The sequence below is a fragment of the Rattus norvegicus genome, chromosome X (genome assembly GCF_036323735.1).
Source record: "Rattus norvegicus strain BN/NHsdMcwi chromosome X, GRCr8, whole genome shotgun sequence".
NCBI lineage: Eukaryota > Metazoa > Chordata > Mammalia > Rodentia > Muridae > Rattus > Rattus norvegicus.
In genome coordinates, this window is record NC_086039.1 from 111194644 (window position 1) to 111218683 (window position 24040).

General features: G+C 43.2%; 1 protein-coding gene across 8 annotated transcripts in view; it reads left to right on the forward strand.

Moving 5' to 3' along the window:
• The window catches only part of Tmem164 (transmembrane protein 164), a 160590-nt gene that overhangs the window by 109814 nt on the left and 26736 nt on the right, over positions 1-24040 (forward strand). For all 8 annotated transcript variants that reach the window (XM_008773428.4, XM_039099940.2, XM_039099941.2 and 5 more), the window contains one exon: positions 18106-18184. In XM_008773428.4, coding sequence (XP_008771650.1) covers positions 18106-18184 — 79 coding nt within the window. The remainder of the gene's footprint in view (positions 1-18105; positions 18185-24040) is intronic.

A 24040-nucleotide genomic window follows, 5' to 3' on the forward strand; every position in this document is an offset into this window, starting at 1 on the left:
TGTGTGTGTGTGTGTGTGTGTGTGTGTGTGTGTGTGTGTGTGTGTGGCATGTGTATGGGGTGTGTATCTCAGTGCACACATTGTAGAGGTCAGACATCTTTCTATCTCTCTTCCTTATTCCTTGGTTCTCCCACTGAAGCAGAGCTTTGCTTTCTAGTTAGGTTGGCTATGGGCTCAACCTGTTTCTGTTTCCCAATATGTGGGCTACAAGTATGTGTAGCCGTGTCCAGTTTTTTTATGTTGATGCCTGGGATCTGAACTTGTGTCCTCATGCTTACATAGTAAATGCTCTGACCCACTGAGTCAGTTCTTCAGCCCAGGGCTAACCATTGAGTCATCTCTTCAGCCCACCGCTACCCATTCAAATGTCACTCATCACTTTGATCATTTAAGAGCCTCTGTGGTCACCATTGCTAACTGTTTCTTTGACCAAAGCATCAGCAGTGTTTGTCTAGGGGTATAAACAGCTGTGTGTGTGTGTGTGTGTGTGTGTGTGTGTGTGTGTACATATATATGTGTATGTGTGTATATGTGTGTATATATATACTCATGCGTACTTTTATATATGTACATGTATATAGCTGCATGTATATGTGTATGTATATGTGTGTATATTATGCATATATATGTATAACCATATATATGCTGGAAAGCTGGATCACTGATTGAAAATGCCTCATGTTTTGGTGCCATAACCACCTGTAACCACCTTAACTCCAGCTCTGGGGCTTCTGATGCCTACTTCTGGCCTCTATGGCACCTGCACTTGTGTTTAAACACCTTTCCATCATTTAAAAATGCAAATAAAGAATAATTGTTTGGCTTTTTGAAACAGTTTCTCTGTGTCACCCTGGCTGCCCTGAAACTCGCTCTGCAGATCAGGCTAGCCTGGAAGTCAGAGATCTGCCTGCCTCTCTCTCCCGAATGCTGGGATGAAAGGCCTGCATACCACCAACACTCAGCTTAGTAGTAAATCTTTGAAAAAACAAATAAGAGAGCCTGTCATAAGCATACATGTGACCTCTGTATATTACATGGACTTCTGCATTTTAGTTTAGGCTATGAACTGCATGTTGGGATCTTTATTTCTGTTTGTTTTCTTTGTAGTTGTGTCTCCCCCCACCCCTGATTTCATGGTCATATGCTCTTTAAATGAATTGACTTATTTGGAGGGTGTGTGTGCACATGTACAATGCAGTGTACATGTGCAGGTGGAGGTCAGAGGACGACTTGTGTGAGTCATTGTTCTCCTCCCACTCTGTGCATCTGAGACATTAAACTCAAGTCATCAGGCTTGGTGGCAAGTGCCTTTACCCCTCAGCCTGCTGAACCACCTTGCCAGTCCTTTACAACCCCTTCTTAGTAATTGCTTTGTTGAGATAAAATTCACACAGTGAAATCTATCTACTTAATCTAAAGGTTCACTGCCTTTTAGTATATTCAGATCTGTACAGCCAGCCGAACCGCAATACATCTTCAAACATTTGGAGTAGGCCCAGAGAAACCATTTCCTTTAGCTAGTGTTTCCATAGTGCTCTAAAAATCTCTCAAAGCTTAAGCAACAACTAGTCTATTCTCTGCCTCCGTAGGGCTGCCTGTGCTGTGCACTGTGCGCAGATGGGATCATGTAGCATTTGCCCTTTTGTTCTGTCTTCCTTTCACTCAGCGTGCAGTTCTCAAGGTCCATCCTTTGCACTTATTAATAACATTCAGTCATACGGATAGACTATGCATTTCCATTCACCAGTTTGTGGGTATCTTTATTACTTTTATTTTAGGCTATTGTAAAGGATGCAGCTGTAACTATGGTAACCTTTTTGGGGGTAGTTTTTGTTTGTTTTCTGTCTTTGTCTTTCTTTTTGTATCTTTTGGCTATATGTATATTAGGTAGGAATTTAATCTTACTTTTTTACATGTAGACCCTATAATATTTAAGTAGCCACCCTCAACTTAGATCTTTTCTTTGACATATAGTTTTGTTCTGTATTGCTTTAGCCTTTCTTTCCTTTTCCTTTTAGCATTTCTTTTAAAAAGGCATTGCATTGCTTTATATAATCAGTGGTCATTTAATTAACTCACATATTTATCCCCCTTTTTACTCATTACTATGATTTAGATATGATTTGGAGAGCTTCCTTCCCTGAACCAAGGCTTTATGTCCTGAAAGTTAATCCTTGTTATGATATGCTGTGATAGTGGAAATTTTATCTGGTTGTGATGATGTAGGTGTAGCAGCCTTGGAAAATCAGTCATTTTTAGTATAGTGCCCATGGTTGAATTTTGGTGGCTTCATGAGAAGAACACCCCCTGTTCTTGCCCTGTCACTTGTGACTCTGCCAGCAAGCAGGCTGACACTACATAAAGTGCCTACATCTTACAACCCAGATCTATTAACAAAATTCAGCCTCTTTTTTCTTTATAAAGTAGCTCACTCCTAGTAATTTTATTAGCCATGAAAGAATAATATATTTGCCATTTCTTACGGCATCTCAGACCTTCTTTCTGGCATTGCTTTGTTCTTAAAGTATCATTTTTGAATTTTTGTTGGTCATGAAAACTCATACCTGCTTGTGTGTGTGGTGTGTGTGTGTGTGTGTGTGTGTGTGTGTGTGTGTGTGTCTGTCTGTCTGTCTGTCTGTCTGTCTGTCTTTCACTCATGAGCCCTCATTCTTTCTTTTTGGTTTTGTTTTGCTTTTTTGAGACAGGGTTTCTCTGTATAGCCCTAGGCTGTCCTAGAACACACTCTGTAAGGCCAGGCTGGCCTCAAACTCAGGAATCTACTTGCCTCTGCCTCCCAACTTCTGGGGATTAAACGCATGCACCACCACACGTGGTCTCCCTGTTTTTTTTTAATTCTCTCATATAATTTTCTCCCAACTCCTGTCTTAAAGTCTTTTTCATTGCTCTATTTTTCTAATTTCATATTTTTCCCTGTTAAAACGAAATTGTAATTTTTCTATGTTGTGATTTTTATACTCTTTGCCTTGAAAATGATCAGTGTTAACTTTTACTAAAATCATCTTTTCTTTTTGGTCACTTTAAAGAAATTCTCTGTGTTGGATGTTTTGCAGTTTTACTGTGGTATATTTTGATGTTAAATTGTTTTTATTCTAGGTTGAGCTTTCTCTTTTCTGTTTCTCCTTCACTGCTTCCTCCTTTCTCCCTCCCTCCTCCAACCCCATGAAAGTCAAGATGTGGCACACACCAGATGACCAAACTGTATTCATAGCTCTTTGGAGCTCTATAAGTCTCTGTGTACATGTCTTTTGTAAGGTTTCTGAACAGTCTAGGCTGTAATACTTCAAGCACTGCCTTTCTCCTCTGAAACAATATTTGAGGAGTGTTGTTGATTCTTGTTTTCCCAGCTGCTAGTCTTTTGTATTTTTCACACCTTTGTCTTGCTATCCTCTGTTTTAGATCATTTCTTCATCTCTGTAGTTCAGTTCCTATCCATTAAGTTGTACCCGACGAGCAGTTTACCTACTGAGTTTATATTTCAGTTGCTATATTTAATTGTTAAAACATTAAAAGGTGGGGTTGGGGATTTAGCTCAGTGGTAGAGCGCTTGCCTAGCAAGCGCAAGGCCCTGGGTTCGGTCCCCAGCTCCGAAAAAAAAAAGAAAAAAAAACATTAAAAGGTATAAAAGTCTATCGTGGGAGGTGCTGAAGTGACCAAGTGACTGTTTCCTTGTTTGTTTAGCTTTTGTCTTTAAATAGCATTGTTGTTTTACTGTACGTTTCTTCTTTTTCTTAGTATCTTATTTGTGGAGAGTTTTTGAGTGTTGAATTTCTGTAGAGAGGACGTGTCTTTTTTCTTGCTAGTCATGTGACAGCTACTGGTTTGGAGACATTCCATATGATACTCTCTCTCTATGGCTTTAGGATTACCCAAGTAGTGTATATTCATAGTGTGATGCCTTGTGGTTTGACGGTGTTAATGGAGAAGCCTTATTTGCTCCTACTGACCTAACTCAGCATTAAAATATGAGTCTGGGGCTTGCCTTCCCACTGTAAATGAATTGATGATTTGTGGTTTTCATGTACATCTATAGTGATTTTTAGCTCTTTGTGGGGTGGGTCTCAGCTTCAGGAAGGGTGCCTCACTTAGACTCTCGGCAAAACATTTGTCTATTCTCCATGTCTTGTTAGTCTATTAAAAACCCTAAGCCATAACATTCCTTTTGTTTCAGAATTTTCTTCGGATAGTAGTGTGGATCCATCCCATGGCCTCGTGCATGTTAGACACGTGCTCTGCACTTAAGCTACCTTCATCTATCAGTAGTTACAAGTGCTTAAAAAGCAATCCAAACAATGTTTTATGCAGGGCTTTTTCAGTGGAAGACATCTTTAACAACTAATATTTGATTGATTGGAAATCAGTGTGTTGATCTTGTTTTTTAACCCTTTTCATCCTTTTTTTTTTAATAGCCATGTCCTTTCCCTCTGCGACAGTTAGGAGGACAGTCTATAGGTTGTCCTTGTTCGAACATAGGTCTATATCAGTCGACAAATACCTATATTGTGTCCAGTGTTATGCCACATTCTGTGAGATATCAGAAAGCCCAATTAACCTACTTTGTAGCTAACGAAATACTAATAGCAGTGACCTTGAGATCTTAGAACAATAATGACTTGAATGAAATGTCAACATTTTAGAAATTAGCTTTTGGGGTGAGGCAAGGAAGAATAAATGATTGCCATAAAGTAGATGTTCAGTGTATATTTGCTAAGTAAATGTTGGAATCTGGGAGGCGTGGAGATAGATTCCAGTGCTGATCAACTCCCGAACAAGTAGATATCTTAGTTCCTGTGGTTGGGGGAGGGAAAGAATATATAGCAGATGCCAAACCATTATGTCCTTTGTAAATTAAGTTTAGATGTATTGCTCTGTACCAAAAGAAGGCTTCACGGAGGTGGTATGGTTAAGAACACCCAACCCATAGTCCAATTGTCTAGTTTACTTACTCTTCCTATGAGTAACCCTGGAGCAGTTACCCAATTAATCTCCCCTTTCAGTCTTCCTGTATATAAAAGGGAAAATGTCAAACCTATCTGAAGGACTTGTCAGGAATTGATTAATATACAGAAGGTTCTCCAGCCAGTGCCTACTGGAATAACACTATGTAGTAGCAGTTATTAATTGTCATTACTGTAATTTTGATTTCTTGGTTGTTTTGAGCACTACTCACATCACTATTGTAATGAATTCATTTTCCTGGCAGCTGCCTTCCATTTCTTTGTGATAATACTCTAGTGTTTCCACATTTGCCATTCAGAGATTAGGAGCTTTTATTTCTCTAAGTGCACATTGAACACTTCTATACCCAAATATCCTTAGGGAGGTTTATGAAAATAAAAACTGCTGGGTTTTATCCAAAGAAGATTATTTTGGTGCCAATTTGATACAGATACAAATTGTACATGTTCTGTGTTGGGTGAACCAGGATCTACTCAGAGTTTAAATTTAACAATTGTCAGTGTTGATGAAGAATCTGAGAACCCTGAAGCCCGGGAGGAGACTTAGAATGGGAGCGAGGAGTAAAAGATGCAGAAAGAAGGGAACAGAGTCCAATCATGCCAGGATGTAGTCAAGCACCACTCACCTCTTGTGGCCTCAAGGGAACATGTGACATTTCACTGCCATTGCTGTAGAGAGTGGTAGACTTAGCTGAAGGTCAAAGCAGGGGTTATAAGGAGACTTAAGGGACATATTGAAGATAGCAAGTCCTGGAGACCTCCATCACAACGAATGCCTGTCTGAAAAAGTCCGCTTCCCCAGAAATGTGTCTCCGAGAGAGAAGTAGATTAATTAGATTCCCTGCTTGGCAGCTATGGAGTAGAGGGCAGGTTGGGTGTCCTTGAGCTGTTTTCACAAGATGGTAGAAGCTTTGGTCCTTGCCTTTGATCTGGTGCCAGCACACTGACCTTATCTCCAGCCACTTGATGCCGAAGTCCTTTGAAGTCACTGAAATATGGAAATGGACGGAGAGTGCTCCGGATAACCTGAGCTAAGGAGAACTTAGCAGTTTAACTTTCCATGGGTTTAATGGAGTCTGAAGCAGGACAGAATGATGTTTGGCTGGTGAGTGGTGGGGAAAGCCCCCTCTTTGAGTCCCTTGCCACTCTACCCAGCATGAGGGCCAGCCTTGGACAGGTCAGTCTGTATCTGTACTCTGGCCTCTACACACAGTCTGACTGGCGTTTGTCTTGCATTTGCCTTCTGTTCCTCTGGAGGCCTTTTAAACTGTCTCTGGTTTTAGCCTTTCCTTTGGGTTCTGCAGGGAGATACAAATCCTTACTTTCTCTCCTTTGGTTAAAAATCAAATGAGTTTGTTGCTTGACTTCCAAGACCTGAAGTACCTTCTTATGTACTCAAAAGGTTGCCTTCTAGATTGCATTCCATTTGACCTGTGGCACAGTTTGGAAATGTTTGAAAATGTGGTAAGTGTGGGGTTGGGGAATTTCAAAACCTCTGTGTCCACTCCCGTGAGTAGTGCCTATATCACAGTCTCCAGATAGGACAGGCATTTGGGTCTCCCAGATGACCCTAACTCTTTTCTATCAGTAGAGCAGCTTAGGGAATGGAAGAGACCACTGTGGTAGAGATCGTGGATTCTGAAGTCAGATCCCTTGAGATCAAATCCTGATTTAGTCATTTAACAAGCGTTGAAACTATATACCTACTAGTTAACTGAACCTGTTTTTTTTTTTTCTTTTTAAATAGCTATTGGGTGCACACTGCTGTGGTAATCACATTTACAATTGTGGCTTTGTGGCATCTCCACCATCCCCATCGCGCATGTTTTCCGTTAATTTTATTTGTGCATGCATTTGTTACTAGATAATATATTTTCCGTAAGCCTACCATAAGAACTAACCTGTGTGCTATCTTTCCAGTCTGGCTGGTTCTGTCCTTAATGCCCCAGGAGAAAACCACTAGCCTGAGTCTGGATTGGTATTCCTGTACTTGTTTCAAAAAATAGTTTCACTGGAAAGATGTTTAGAAGGCAGAAGTAGTGTGCACGTGCAGCAGAACCAGCATTCGCTGGCCATGAGAAGGCAGTGGCACATGAACTCATGGCAGATGCGACTGCATGGCACAATACCTCCACAAGATCAAGCAGCCAAAATAACAACATGGATGGAGGAAGGCCTCCAGAAGCCCGATCCAGTAGCTGAGAAACTATTAGCAATTGATAACTCTTGAGGGCGGGAAAGTCTATTTTCTTCATGGGTGTGGTTCCTGAAAGGTTGGCCATGCCCTAGTAGATGGCCCTCCATCCATGCACATACAGACAGCACCACCTGTACTCATGGGTTTCCAAAAAAGAGAGCACATGAAATTGGGAGTGAAAAGTGGTAGCGGGCCTACGGGAAGAAGTGGAGTGTAGGGAATTTGGCCAATTCACATCTCATGCATGTGTAAAATTCTCAAAGGATAGTTTCACCTCTCACATGTATAGAGATAGATTCGGTTTTAGTTGTTTATTGGCATTTATGGAGATGATAGCATGTATATGTCATTTTCTGGGACTTTCTTGATCTATGCAACAGCATGATTTATTCCTTATATGGCGTGCCTACAACTATAGTTACATTTTTCAGTGTGACATTTCACCGCACTTATAGACCACAGTGTCCTTTTCTGTCCTACCTAGGATGGCCATTTGGTTTCTAGTAGTTTGCCGTTACAAAATGAGGGAAGCACTCAGTCTGCTGCATATCTGCATGGTAGCGAGAGTGTCTCTAGACGGAGCAGCAGGAACATGGGGCAGCTGTCACCTTGTGTCCAGTCAGGAAGCAGAGGGCAGCTCTTTCTCCTTTTTGCTTTTTGCTTGAGACTAGAACATCAGCCCACATGATAGCATCAACATTCTAGGAGGTTCTCTTCTTTTCAGTCAAACCTCTTAGGAAACACATGCACAGACAGCTTAGAGCAAAGGTTCTCAACCTGTGGGATTCGAAAACACATATATTCAATAGTCTTGGGAACTGAGACACTACTCAGCAGCAAAATTCCAGTTATGAAGCAGCAATGAAATAATGTTATGGTGGGAGGATCACTGACGAACTATGTTAAAAGGTCACAGCACTAGGAAGGTTGAGAACCACTGTCACAGAGGTATGCTTTCTGGATTATTCTATGTTTAGTCAACTTGAAGAGGAAGATTAGACACCACAGCTGGCCAAGGTATAAGGTCATAAAGATATCCCTTACAGATGTAAGAACAAGGGGTCAGCTGAATCATTTTCATCTTCTCTTTGATTTGTTGATGGACTTTCATTATTTTCCCCTCTGTGTTCTATCTTCTCTCTAGAGGATGTTGGTGGTGTATTGAACTGGGACCTAATGATATTACAGCCTACCTGTGTTATCACTTTAAAGGCTCTGTTTCTAGATACAGTCATTGGGATACAGGTATTGGGAATTAGGACGTTAATCCTTGGAATTTGGGAAGACAGTTCAATCCATTAGAGTTTGGAATTATGAGTGATTAAGATCATTGGGTTCATTGCTCTTCATCATTAAAACTCAGGAAAATGTAACAGATTTTATTATGGTATATTTTCTAGGAACACTTCATTGTAGCCGCTGTTATTACCGCTCCAGTTGTTGTTGTCATTGTCACTAAGCATCATTATACCACCAGAGCATCTTCTTGCTTCACTCTTCCTGTCAGATATGACTTTCAGGTACCAGCAACAGTTACCCAGAGTGGTATTTGGTTATTTTCCATAAGGGCAGGTGGCAGCTCCATTCAGTTACAGGTGGGAGGATAGGAATTAAGAGAATTCATTTTCACCTTGGTTAAAGAAAGAGCTAAGTGAAACCTTGCAGAATACCTCATAGCTAAAAGAGCTAGACCGGTCACTCCATACAGTTCTACTGGCCTGTCCAAGCAAGGTAGGCAGGTCTGGACGGCTATGTCTTTGACACCAGAAAATACACTTGCCCCAGTTGCTGTGTTCTCAGAGCAGGTAGCATCTTCATGGGCTCAAACTATCTCCTTTGACACCAAGGAGCTTACTGTGACCAGCCATTATGGCAAGCATAACTGTGTTTCTGGTTACTGAGAGTCGGAGAACAAAGAAGTCCGGGACAGTCCAGAAGGAAAGAACAATGTTGTGCCTGGGCTCACTCATTCCACCATGTCAGAAAAGGGAGTGAGGTGGATTGCAGTGCCCCTGTTTGAGTTGTGGGGATCTGACCTCAAGACACTTGCGAATCATCAGCACAGATACTGTGGGACCACGGGATCTTGAGGGAATCTGCCCTTTGCTGTTATTGTTTTCTGTGCTGACGATCATTCCCAAGGGCTTGAGTGCTCTTAGCAAGCAATTTCGCCAGGTTACGTCCCTTACTAAGAAACTAATAGCAGTTATTAGCTGCTGGGGAAGGGAAAATTATTCTTCTTTGAAGATGTGGCTGCTGATAGGTTGGCCATGCTCTAGTGGATGACCCATGCACTAAAGGCATTGAGTAGACTATTGCTTTTAAAATGAAGAAGAGGACATGAACTTGGGAGTTTAGCTACTGAAGTTCTCCAAACCTGAAAGTTCATACACTGAGGGAAAGAACTATAAAAGTAAGAGGAAACATGAACTCTAGTCATTACTAGAAGTTTAATGCATCTTCTTGCCACACCCCCTCCCCACACACAGGTTGTGGTGGCTCATTCTTTTAATTCAGTGCTTGTCAACCTTCCTAATTCTGTGACCCTTTAATACAGTTCCTCCTGTTGTGATGATCCCCATCCTTGCTACTTCATAACTGTAATTTTTGCTACTGTTATGAATCGTAATGTAAGTATATGATATGCAGGATATCTGATAAATGACCCCCAAATAGTTTGCATCCCAAAGGCTGAGAACCACTGCTTTAATTCCAACAGGATGTAGAGACATTTGGATCTTTGGACCTTCAAGGTCAGCCTGGCCTACATAGTGCATTCCATGAGTACGACTACTAAACATGAATGACAAATGATGCATGTTTTCTCTTGTATGTGGTTCTTGCATTTTATATAATAACAGAAAAGTAGAAGACATAGAAAAGTAGACAAAAATTATCTAGGTGGGCAATGGGAACAAATGGGAGGGGGAAGGAGAGAAGCTTGCTTAGGATGCAATATATTTCTGCATAAAAATTAAAAATACCCAGAAAATAGGAGCATGTTCTATACCCTATCCTTTCTATTTCTGCTAGCAATGATTACATTCATGTAGCACTTGCTTCTCCATGTCTGGCTTGTTTTACTTAGCATAACGTTCTCTGGATTCAACCAGATTGTTTCAAGCAGCAAGACTTCATTATTATTTTTTATTTTATTCATTGAGACTTTCATATGGCGTGCCATGAGATACGAAAGATGGTCATTTAACCTCCCATTTCTCCCTCCAGCTCCCTGTAGATTTCCTCCACTATGTCTATCTCCCAAGTCCATGTCCTGTTCATTTTAAAGCAATAGTCTACTGAATGCATTTAGTGCTGCCTATATGTGCATGGGTGTAGGGTCATCCACTAGAGCATGGCCAACCACATCTTCAAAGAAGAATAATTTTTTCTTCCCCAGTAGCTAATAACTGCCATTTGTTTCTTAGTGCAACGGGTGTGACCTGGAGGGTCTGAATGCTATATCCACTGCACATCCATACTGAATTTTCTATTTTTAGAAAATGCATTTTATGTGTATGTGCGTGTCTTAGTATGTATATGCCATGCGGTGTGGGTGCTCATGACCAAAAGAGGGCATTGGGTTTCTTACCGATCTCTCCAGCCCCAATATAGTATTTTCTCTATCTTTATATTTGTTGATGGGCACTTAAGTGGATTCCATACCTTGACTATTGTGGATGATGCTGCGCTAAAATAAAGTGCAGAAAAATAATATACTGAGAAAATTCCTCTCCTGCCAGAGCAGCAGTTGCTGGTAACAGTGAGACGTATCCCTCTGTTGATCTTTTTATGGCTTTACGATATTTTAGTTATGCTACCAGGACTTGGCTACTTTTCATTTTCTGTACAATATGCCTATAAAATCATATGAAGTCCAAAGTTAAGGTCTCATCTTCCCTTTAGAAGCCGATCGTCAATCCTTCCCCCTGCTCAGGTCAATAAGCTGTCCTCCAGTCTTCGCGCTATGCATCAACCATCTACGGAAAGGCATTTTGTCTTCTATTAAAAAGGATGACATTTTATGCAGTATGAAGTTGTTCTCTTTTGTCTAGAACTGGTTAATGCCTTCTTTAAAACATGTTGTGAAGTAGTTCATCTTCCAGCGTATTTTCTCTAATATCCCATTAATGGACAGTTAAACTGACCCTTCCTTTTTGTGTGTTTACTTTCCATATCTTGGATTGCTTCTAAAATTTTCTTTGGGAGGTAGAGAGGTGACTCCGCAGGTAAGAGCACTTACTGCTCTTACAGAAATCCAGGCTTCAATTATCAGCACCAATGTGGTGCTTACAACCCTAAGTTACTCTCGATCGACCCTAGGCAACTTCCGATTCCCTCTTCTGACCTCCACAGGTACCAGGCACTCACATTGTGCACATATATCCATGTAGGCAGAGTATTCATACACATAAAATAAAAAATAAATAAATCTTCAAAAAATTCTTGGTAAGTAAATATCCCAGTATCTAAGTTACCATACATTTATAGAGGGGAGATAACCATTTAAAGTCTTTTTTTTTTTAATAACAGTTGACGAATTATTCACCTAAATCAATTTTATTTATTTCTTTTTTCCCCCACCACACAGTTTTTTCATATTGGTTCATGATGATATATGTCATTTAAATTTACAGGACTTTCGCACATGTTAGTACACAACCATTGAAACATTGAAAGCTGAGATAATAACAGCATCAACCATTCTCTCCACATTCGCTTTCTAATGACTATGTCTCTGTATTGCCACCACTCCTGCCTCTAAACTTGCTGACGGTTACAGACAAATCACTTAAAAGAGACTTGACCACAGGTCGTGTCCACTCAAGACAGAGGTCTCCATGCTAATGAGGTACCTAGAGGCCTGGAGGACATAGCCGATAAGCTTTCTTTCCCAGACATTCCTCTCGGCAAAAGGTATTTAACCTCAGGCCCACCCTGAGAAGTGGAGTATGGTTTTATACCCCACGTCCAGCCAGACACTGTCTCAAGGGCAGAGGGTGAATAGTCTTAAAGGATGACACCTAACTCTTTTCCTGGTCTTTGTTCACTTGTGTGCTGTGTGCATATTCTCTCTCTGTCTCTCTCTGTCTGTCTCTGACTGTCTCTGTCTCTCCCTCTCTCCCTGCCCCCCCTCCAGGCTAGTCAGTTTTAAGCATTGGTTTGATTATTCTATGTCTTTAGTTTTTATTGATTTGTTTATTCTCATGCTAAGGACACATCACCCTCTTCTTCCTTCAGGATATGGCTTTGTATAATTACTTTATGGGACAGCCCACATTCTGGATATTATAAGGGTTTCCTTAATTTTAGTGCTCCATTCATGAAAGTACTACCACTTATTTAACTAGCTCTTTGGGATGGTTATCTAGGTTGTGGGACTTCCTTTTGTGACTCCTCTAACAGATAATATTTAGTTCCAAGGATATTGTAGCCTCACTTTGCCACATAAAGCCTGTGACTAGTTAATGAAGACAAACTGTTCCAAAGCCAAATGTTACTGGAAGGAACAATGCTAGGCGTAGTCATACCTGTAACTGTGTCCTTTCCATTTTAAAGGGCTACGGATTAACTTTTGTAACATCCTGCCATCAGACATGGATTCTTTTTTTTATTGGATTTTTTAAATTTATATTTCAAATGTTATTCCCTTTCCCAGCTTCCCCGGCGTAAGCCCCCTATCCTCTCCCCATCCCTTCTTCTATAAGGGCATTCCCCTCCCCATCTACCCTCTTCCCGCCCCCCCCCATAGATTCTCTTGCCAGAAAATTATAGGTTTTTTTTGGTATGTGTGTATGGGGTTGGAGGTGTGTGTGTGTGTGTGTGTGTGTGTGTGTGTGTGTGTGTGTGTGTGTGTGTGTGTGTAGGTCAGAGGACAGTTTTCAGGAGTTGGTGTGTTCTTCCACCATGGGATCTGGGGATTAAAATCATGTCATCAGGCTTAGAAAGCAAGCATTTTTATCTGCAGAGCAATCTTGCCAGCCCTATGCATATAACTGTCTGAGTAACGCCAAGCTCCCAAAGGATGGAGTGAGCTCTTTCAACACACACCATATAGCCCGCCTGCAGTTATTCTTACCCCTGTCGGCCTTTCCTTACCTCCTGGTAGCCTAAAGCTAGCACTTTGCTCTGTGCTTTGGGCCTGTGTCCTCCAGCCTGCTTCCTGTCTTCTGTCTAGTGCCTTTTGTCCCTCTTGCTGTTTCCTCTTCCCTCAGTCCACTTTCAGTCTATAATTATATTTAGGTTTTCCCAGAGTTAACAGTTATGTCTGTATATCGTCACAGCCACTTAGTTATAGTTTTCATCCCTCTATGCATTTGAACTTCTTGAAAGAGAATAGTTTCTGCAAGGTGTAGGGCATCCGGCGTTATGAGTTCTCTGCATTTTAGAATTTCATCCAGCACGTTTGCCCGTTTTATAACCTAGTCATCTGTGTTGACCTCTTGACTTATTTCCACCTCTTCTCACCTTCTCCAACTGTCTTGCAGGCTAGACCCACATTCCTGTAGCTCTTCTAGATGAGGAACACGGAATAGCCTAAGGCAGGAGGGTTCACCATCATTTGAGAGGGCTGTGAGGACAATGACATCTTCTTGAAGCTACTGGCATACTTGTTAAAGCAGGAAGGGATTGGATTATCCAGAGAAGAGGTTGGAGACATGAGGGATCACACTAGCGATGGGTAGGGGAATAGAGGAGGATTTCAGTGACTGGGAAGGGACGAGAAATGAGACAGATGAGAGAGAGAAACAAAGCCATAGGGAAGTTGGAATTCAGGTGACCCAGGTGTCTAGGCCACCTTTTAGCGACTGTTAGTGATGCAATGAGCTAGGCCTCCAAAGCAGAACATGATAGTGTGACCACCAGGTTTGCAGATGGGAAGAAGAAGGTTTTGAACCTTGCTATGGACAGGGTCTGTTTCTAGTGTTTTGTGCTGTCCTACTCCAAAAAAACAGATAATTTTCCTTTTCATGTTAAAAATTATCTTGACTTGGAAGTGAGAAGAAAAATGTTAACAATCTGTTTTGTTTAAAACCATTTTTTAAAACACTGCTCTTGACTCTGAGTTACATCTTTGTAAGAAGGTCGTGACTGCAGCCCCAGGATTCTTGTGGCTGAAAAAGAGCTATTAAGTTTTTATTATCTGTCAAATGTGTCTAACCATTTCCTCACGTCTAACTACTCCATGGGAAATTTGCACTAATTAAATGCTATAATAATGCAGAAATGTTTATTTAATACATCACTTAGTGCTTAATAGAAGGGCTTAGTAAGTATAATTTACTATTAAGTGATAAGTGCTGGATTCTCAGCTTACTTTTGGCTCTCTTCTTTTTTGTTGCGGTGTGTGTGTGTGTGTGCGCGCGCGCGCGCGTGTGCGTGTTTGCTCCCTTTTTCCTGCTACTTATATGATGGCCTTGTAGCACTCTTCTTCCTTTCTCTCCTTATCCCTAACGTGTGCTGGGATGGCAGTGTATATATATAACAGGCTGTGAAGGAAACAATCATTTGAACACAGGCCATGTAACCATCTAGAGGGACAAGTGGGGAGAGATATTTTCTAGTCCCATTCCCGCACTCATATTTACTGTGACTATTACTATTCTGGTTGAAAACAGTGGCCTTCTGCATCAACACCTTCTCGTGCAGGCTTTCGGAGAGGTAGTGAGCAGGAGAGAGAGAGTTCTTCAGCCACAGGTTTGTCCAACACGGATTCTGCATTCACAGATTCACCAACTGGATTGAGTGTATGTGAAGTGTTAGCATCTCCTGAACATGTAACACATTTTGTTGTTGTTATTATTCCTTGTACAACACATTACGGGATCTATTTTTAAAGATTTACATTTGTATTAGGGATAACTCACCTGTGTAGAGCTTAACAATGGCTTCCCACTGTTGATGTTGTACCATGACACTGTGATGTAAACACGTAGCCTGCATTCTTAGTTGTCTCCAGAGGCATGTGACCAAGCGTGGTTTAAAATACCTAGGCAGGGGCTGGAGAGATGGCTCAGCGGTTAAGAGCACCCGACTACTCTTCCAGAGGTCCTGAGTTCAATTCCCAGCAACCACATGGTGGCTCACAACCATCTGTAAAGAGATTTGATGCCCTCTTCTGGTGTATCTGAAGACAGCTACAGTGTACTCATATATAATAAATGAACATTTGTTTAAAAAAAATACCTAGGCAGATACTGGAGAGGTGGCTTAGTAGTTAAGAGCATATGCTGCCCTTGGAGAGGACCCGGGTTCAGATCTACATCAGGCAGCTCACAGCCACTTGTAACACTCTTTCCAGAGGACCCAGTGCCCTCTTGTCTCTGTGGCACTGCAATGGTGTACACACACATACATACACACACACACACACACACACACACACACACACACACACACGCATAAAATACATAGGCAAATTGGTAACTAAGAGGGACTGGAGAGATGGCTCAGTGGTTAAGGGCATTGACTGCTCTTCCAGAGGTCCTGAATTCAATTCCCGGCAACCACAAGACAGCTCACAGCAACCTGTAATTCCAATTCCAGGAGATCATATGACCCTTTCTGACCTTTGTAGTACACATATGGTACACAGACATACATGCAGGCAAAACACCTGTATAATGCAGAAAAAGTAAAAACAAAGGGGACAGAAACTCCCCCATCCCTAAAATGTCATAGGTTACACGCAAAGGCTGTACTACTTTTTACTGAGGTACTTGAGCAGCCTCAGATTTTGGTATGTGGTAGCGGGGTCTTGAAACCAGTCCACCAAAGATCCTGAGAGGAGCCTGACTATATATTTTCATTTTACGAAAGTTGGAACTTGGTGGAAAGGTTAGGCGACTTGTTCTCGAGGACAGGTGTGTTGAGTAGCAGAGTCGAATGTAGAACAGAGACATAAGAGACTTAGAACCCCTGTGCTCAGCCGCCTCCCAGGGCACACAGATGGATGCTTTACTTGGTAGGACGTTTAAGCACATGGGTACACGGTGCAGGTGGGCAGCGGACCGCCATGGGAAGTCATGTGGTACTGTTGAACACATGGCCTTGATCTGGTTTTATGTTCAATGCTAAAACAGGAACGGCAGCCTGGTCTCAAAGACTTTTTATTTGTTTTGATTTTTCCGTGTAGCCTTGGCATTCCTGGAACTCATTCTGTAGACCAGGCTGGCCTCAAACTCAGATTCACCCGTCTCTGCCTCCCCAGTGCTGGGATCCGAGGTGTGAGGCAGTGTTATGATTGGACCCAGAGAGCTGAGTCTCCCTGGGATATTTTTCTCCTTGTCTGATTTGGGGTGATCTCATTGAAATAATTAAGTTAACTTTTTCCCCCCACCTCTATGCCTTGGGTTCCTCGTCTGTCACAGGGGACAGATTAAATGGGACATGGTATAAAAAGATTTGAAAAGCATAAAGCAATATCCAAGTTAAAACCATTGCTGTCATCTCTGAATGTTAGGGATCAATTAGGTTCACACTGGAGCCACCATACCAGCCTTCTGCTAGTGATGCTGTGTAGCAGATGGCATAACCAGCTGTAGCATATTCTACAAAGTACTTGGAGCCTTATCTCTTTTTCTGGGTTTAGACATTCCTGTGTGAACATGAAGTAGTGGCTGTGTATCATCTCGTCCCCTGGGAAATTTTCCATTAGCGTAGAATTCTGTAGTCAAGAGCCAGAGCCATTGTCTGTGTTCAGGGTCCACAGTTGGCCCAGCTGCCATTCTGGGAGCACCGCCAGCTCTTGGTTTCAGCTCTTGGCACAAGGTGGCCTTGGGTTCCTGTGCTTTGGGTCCCCATAACTGTTTGCTCTCATTAGCACAGAGTCTTGATTCTGTGCTTAAGCTGAAGGGAGAGGGAAGCACCTGGCATAGTTCCTGGAGTTCTTGTGTCCAGGGCTTGCTTTGGAGTCTGTACCTACCTACCTACTACCTACCTACCTACCTACCTACCTACCTACCTACCTACCTACCTACTACCTACTACCTACCTACTGCCTACCTACCTGCCTGCCTACCTGTCTGCCTGCCTGCCTGCCCCCTCCCCACCCCAGCACCAGTTAGTCTGGCACTGGGGTTTGTCCTTTTGTTTTGCTTTGGTCTTTAAAACAAAGTAATTCTTTGAGGATTTCCTTCAGCATGTCTTTATATTCCTTTCCATTCTCTAAGTACCTCTGCTTTGAGGAAGACGCTGGATGTTGGGAGGACAAGGAAGATCTTTTTTGCTAAAAACATACCAGTATTGGCCCGGCTTTCTATTAGTTACTCTAAAGTAGGGTAAACCCTCAACTGACTTCCAAGTATCCCACCGGGGTTCTTGGATCCATCTGCACTTGACCAGACCTCGGATTGTTTTTCTTTTTTTCACATGGTCTATGAGTTTACTTACTACATCCTCCTTTGAGTGTTCTTGTCAAATGAGGAATCCTCTTTTAAATTCTCTGCCATCTGCTTTCTAGAAGTGGCGCTATACGGTTGCTCCTTCAAATGTATTTTGCACAGCATTATTATTTATTAATGATTTAAAAATATTTTTTTAAAGAAACACTTGAGAAAGCTCCATAGCAACCGTGTTAAAGTAGCTTCCCTCCCTGCAGAAACCACTGAAGTTCATCATTAACTAATGGTGTGCCTGGCGAATCTCTTGAGTACACAGCTCCGTGCAACGTCCATTCAATTTTAATCCACTTTTACCAGTAGAGTGTTCTCCATGCACCATCTCTATAAAATACAGTTGAAAGGTGTCAGTTGAGATGAGAAAGTATGTTCATTTTGTTATTTTTATTTCCTTGAATTGTGAAGGGAGGTAAACGGTTGAAGTGCCGAAGTTACCACATTGTGGCTCCTGCAGGCTAAGGGTGTCTGGGTTCTGAACTGAGTGTAATGAGCTGACTGTTCTGAAACGCCTGTCTCCATCTTATCCCCACAGCTCCCCTTTGAACTAGAGATTTACTACATCCAGCATGTAATGCTCTACGTGGTCCCCATCTACCTGCTTTGGAAAGGAGGTAAGGCCAGTAAAGCAGATGCCTCTGGCATCTCCATGCTCTCTCTTCTCTCTCTTTTTTTTCTCTCTCTCCCTCCCTCCTTCCCTTCCTCCCTCTCCTTCCTCTCCCTCTCCCTCTCCCTGTCTGCCTGTCTCTCTCTGGAGAAGTCACCCCCTCTTGGGTGCCTACCAGGATCTTGAGGTGGAATTTGACTGAGTATCTGCAGCATGCTTAACGTCAATCTCGAGGCACTGGGGAAGTGGGCATGAATGAGACCGGTAAAGAACCATCCCTTTGGAATTGAGCATGGTATTGCTGACTGCCTGCCTTAGGACCCGGGTTTTCAGGTCTTGGTTGGTGTCCCGGGGTTTGTGTGGAAGTCAGCGCACTGTGTTGTTCTTACGCTTCCGCCTACCCCTGGCTCAGGGTGTACTTGAGAGTTGGAGAGAAGAAAGTACTTCATCTCTTAGGAGAGAGACTTTGTGTTCTTGCTTTTGTGTTTGTGATCTCAGAAGCAGAGAAGCTCTGGAAAGGGTGAAGGACACAGCCTAGGAGATTATGGAATTGAAGAAAGAGATAGATGAAAGCATTATCCTCCGTATAAGAAATGACTACATACATTACTGTGGCCAAGATGGCACTGACCTAGCAGAGACAGTCTGCATAGGAACCTGAAACTCTGGTGATGTCTGCTGTAGACTGAAAGGTGTCCTTCCTGTGCCTTCTGTGGTATCCTGAAAGCCTCCAGAACTGGGGGATTTTCCTCTCTACTCAGCCACCAGAACCTGTCTGTTTAGCTTGCTGGGATTTTCTCGGAGACAAACCCTTTCCTACTGTACTTCAGGCAGCAAAGTTCCGTTTCTGTCACTTTAAACATGGCCTGGGGCCACACGGGGCCTTGGGCTCACCCGCTGGTACCTTTGTAGTACTTGCTGGGCCTGTCAGGTCGGTTTTCCAAACTTTCTTTTCAAACTCTTCTTTGAGGCTGCTTTAACCTGTTGTTGCCACTAGGGGTCTCATGCTGTTAAAGTATTGTTTTCTCTACTAAGCTGCCAGAGAAGTCTGACATTCCTACACCCAGGAGACTCCTGCTGTTTCCCAGCTCTGTCCCTTGTGGCAAAGGCAGTGGTCTAATTAACAATAGTCAAACCGAAGGACTACATGCATTCCAAATGGAACCAGGCCACCCAGCCCATACATAGCTATCTTAGTGGTCCTGATTGCACCCATCTCATGGCCAAATCCACATGCTTGTCATTGAGAGGATTTTGTACCTTCTTCCCTCTGGAGTGAAAGTCGAGGGTTAGGGGGAAGACAGCCCTGGATGCCAACCCTGTAAATAGGGGTGATTCTCTGCAGCCCTCTGTTGGGTCAGTTTCTGTATTCTTGGAGGCAGCTGAGCTGAGGAATGGGGATTCTGAGTCTTCATGGCTACTCGTTTCCTATTTTTAAATATTCTTTCACTTCCACTTGAGGAGAAGCTGTAGCACCAGCAATGGTAATATAAGTCACAGTAAATAATAGTAATTACCTTTTTCCTGACTGTTTGTTCTCTGCACAATATGTGTACTATGCATATTTTGTTTATGTACACTTTTGAACAGTCTGTTCTTGGATCCTGCTATGAACAAGAAATTTAAGGCCAAGCATATTAAATACTCTGTCCATTGCTGTAAGGAACAAAGCTAGAATTCAAAGGCTAGCCAAACTCCCTTTCCTGACTAAAGCTTTCTCCCATATACAATACTGTCTAGAAGGACAGATGTTTTTGTCTTTACCACAGCAGCCTGGAAATCCCATTCCGTGTGTCCTTTCTTTCCCGCTTCAATTCGACAATTTATTCAATGTGGATGTGTTGAACGCCTCCTGTGTGTCAGGCATTCATAGTTGTGAATGGGGACCTGTTGCAACACAGCATAGTAAGTGCTACAGAGCGGAGTGTGGGAACAAAATTCTGCTTCCAAAGATCAACTCTTCATTTCTGCACCATTTCGAGAAAGATAATTGTATATCCCTAGAGGACATGCTATTGTCTGAGGCCCCTAACTCATGAGATGCAAAATAGGACCTTAAGAAGGGGTGCTCTGTTCTTTTAATGCTAATCCCTCATTGCTACCTGAGCGTGGTGAGGGTCTAGCTGACAAGGCAGGAAGGATCACGGCCCTTTCACTGCAGGTCCCTGTAAGAGCACCTAACCAACCCATAGTACTTGAAGGCACTCGGCTTTCTCTGTCCTGATGGTATAGAGCTATTTCACTGGGTCTCTCTCTCTCTCTCTCTCTCTCTCTCTCTCTCTCTCTCTCTCTCTCTCTCCCTCCCTCCCTCCCTCCCTCCCTCCCTCCCTCTCTCTCTCTCTCTCTCTCTCTCTTCCCTAACTCTTTGCTGCCATCTGCTGTTCGTGTGGGAATTGCGAGCATGAATGAAGATAAAAATACTGTACGTCTTCCAAAGCAAGGCTAGCGTTGCTTTTGGTCCTTAGCCTTGGGCTCTCCCCCTTTTGGAGGAGGCAGACATCTGGAGAGATGAGCGATAAGCCCCTTGAAAACCAAGAAAACAGCTTCAGGGTTCTGTTCTCAGGACTCTAGGAAATGCTTGGTGGTTTTAACTCCAGAGAAGATTGCATGAGCCCGAAGCCCCTGTTTCTGGGGCTGTCTGGTGTTAAGTGGGAATCCCATTCCTTCCTCATTTCCACCATTCTTACAGATCATCCCAGGCCGCATGGCCATTCTTGTCTACAAAGTTCATTTCCAGCCTAGCCCTTCCTTTCCTCCCAACTGTTTGCCTTTGGTTTCCTGAACTAAATTTCCTTTTTGTTTTTATTTTGTGTTTGTTGTTCTTGTGTTGTTGTAAAAATATAAAAAATAAAAAAGTAATAGTGTCTTTTACCCTGCTAGGTCCACACCTTGGTGTCCCAAGATATCTGCTGGATATCTTGGCAGAAACACATCCCAACTCCGAGGCAGCCCAGTGTCTCCAGCCACCACACTTTCCCACACTCAAACAGTCAAATAAAAGAACACACAACACAATAATCTTTGGCCCATTTGATGAGATATAATTGCCCACTTAAACATACAAAACCTGGTACCATCCATCCCTTAAGAACATTAATAACAACCTGTAAATACACAGAGCAGAACCTTAACATAACCTGCCATGGCTTCTCACCCTCTCCTCTGTCTCGTCTCTTTCTGTTCTAGTCTCCTCTTCCTTCAAACTTCTCTCCCGCCCATCCTTCCTTCTCCTCCAATGACAGGCCTCCTTCTATCCTGTACCTGTCCCTCACCTGTACTTTACAAATTCAATGGGGAGAAGGTTCTGGTGAAGTCACCTAATTCCTGAGTACTGACTAGGCAGCTGTCCTGGGGCAGTGGAATTAGCATCAAAATACAGATAACTCCAGGGCAAACCACAACATTCTTGTCTTTGTTTTGGTCTTTGTCCTTGTTGTTAACGTTTGTGTGTGTGTGTGTGTTTTTTTCTCTATTGTATCTTGTGCAATGCAGTTGTATATGCTCGTGGGGTATGCCTGGAGACACAGCAGAATGATTGAAGCATACCTGATGTAGAGAGAATGAATGGTGCTAATCAAACTGCCCTTCTAGGAAACACCTGGCCAGCAGCTCTCAACACAACCAAGCTTCCTATGTGTTCCTCCCAGGCTGTGCAGTGGACCCTGCCCTGTGTGTTGCCTGGTAACTGCACTGCCCTCTCAGGTTCATTGTTTCATCTCCACTTCAGGGAAATGTGCTCTCTCTTTTATCATTCTCTCCACCACCAACTCCCCCTCTCCTGCTTCCTCCTCCTCCCTTCATGCTAATTCTCTGACCTCCACCTTCTGAGTGTAGATGAGAGGCACCTCTGCAGATCACCATGCCTGATTTATGTAGTCAGGATCAAACTCAGTATCTGGTATTTACTAGGCAGCAGAATATCAACTGAGCTGTCTTCCCGAGCCTTCTCTACTCTCCTTTTGACCACTACAGTCGCCTGATTTGTTGTTCTTGTTATTGTTCAGTTCCCTCAAATTCTCGGAAGTCTGTGGCCCGTGGTTCTCAGTATTTCTCTTGCAGGGTAAGTCAGCATTCTGAGGAACTTGTATTGAAGAACATGTTAGTTGCACCCCTAGCTTCTGAAGGTTTGGGCCTGTTAATTGCCCTAGCTTCCAAATGCCCTTCGTTTTAGTTACCAGGTCTTGATTTTCCCCAAGACTGCTCTGAGATAATAAACTACTACGGCCATTTCTTAGGGCTGTGAAGTCATTCAATTTCTTGTCTTCCCAGTTAGCTTGTACCACCATGACCAGTCATTGGAATTTTCCTTTCACAAGCTCCTGAGACTCTCATATCCCCCTGTCCCCTCTAACAGGGACCAATTTCCAGTTCCTCTGTAGGGTTCCCAGCTTTAGCCCAGTGGAGAAAATCATGTGATTCTGGTGAAGGCCACTGAGGCTTCATGTCCTCTATTACAGCATAAGGGTCAGCACCATTTTCTGTCTTCTCTGTCTTTGTTTAGATCCTCCACACATTGCCCTTAGTAATGCCCAGGTAGAAACCTTTCCCACCTTCTTCAAGCGTCCTGCCCACCATATTCAAACGTCCTATTCTTTGTACGCTCAAAAGTCTGCCTGTCCCCCATGACTGCAAAAGCAGAAGTTAACATACGGGAATTCTCTTAATACTGCTCTCCACTTCTTTAGCCTCTTTACCCACACTGTTTCAGATGCTACTCCTTCTGTCTCAGAAGAAGACATGGCCCTGACAGCGGCCAGTCACACCTTTGGTACCCTCCACACCTCTGGAGAACCACCTCATTTTATCAGGTCTTGGTTTGTTTGTGTGGTTGGTGTGGGGCATTGTTTGTTTGGGTTTGGGTTTTGGTTTTTTGAGACAGAGTTTCTCTATGTTGCCATGGCTGTCTCTCCTGGAACTCTCTCTGTAGACTGAACTGGTTTTTAACTCACAAGAAATTCACCTGCTTCTGGGAATTAAAGACATGTGTTACCACTGCCTGGCAACAGTGTTTCCTTCGCTCCCTCCCTCCTTCCCTTCTCTCCCTCCTTCCCTCCCTCCCTCCTTCCCTCCCTCCCTCCTTCCCTTCCCTCCCTCCTTCCCTTCCTCCCTCCTTCCCTCCCTCCTTCCCTTCCCTCCCTCCTTCCTTCCCTCCCTCCTTCCCTTCCCTCCCTCCTTCCTTCCCTCCCTCCTTTCCTCCCTCCCTCCTTCCCTTCCCTTCCCTCCCTCCTTCCCTCCCCTCCCTCCTTCCTTCCCTCCCTCCTTCCTTCCCTCCCTCCTTTCCTCCCTCCCTCCTTCCTTCCCTCCCCTCCCTCCTTCCTTCCCTCCCTCCCTCCTTCCCTTCCCTCCCTCCTTCCTTCCCTCCCTCCTTTCCTCCCTCCCTTCTTCCTTCCCTCCCCTCCCTCCTTCCTTCCCTCCCTCCTTCCCTCCCTTCCTCCTTCCTTCCCTCCCTCCTTTCCTCCCTCCCTCCTTCCCTTCCCTCCCTCCTTCCTTCCCTCCCCTTCCTCCTTCCTTCCCTCCCTCCCTCCTTCCCCCCTCTCTCCAACCAGTTTTTCAAGCAATCAAGATCTTCTCAGCTCTATCTTTGTTTCTTTTTTCTTCTCAAACATCTAAAAAATTTTAAAGACTCATCCAGTCCAAGGATAGTTATGAGCACAGCTCAGCACAGAATCATAAACTTACTTATTATGAATTTTATTTGTAATTGGGTTTTTTTTTGTGACTTGGTTCTCTCGCATGAATTTTGTAAAAGCCAAATTATCAAAAGGCTAAGCATGCATGGCATAAACAATATTTCCAAAACTTTACTCTTCAGGTATTATGGGTTTTTTTCCCTTCTTCATGTGAACGTCTATTATTCTGAGTG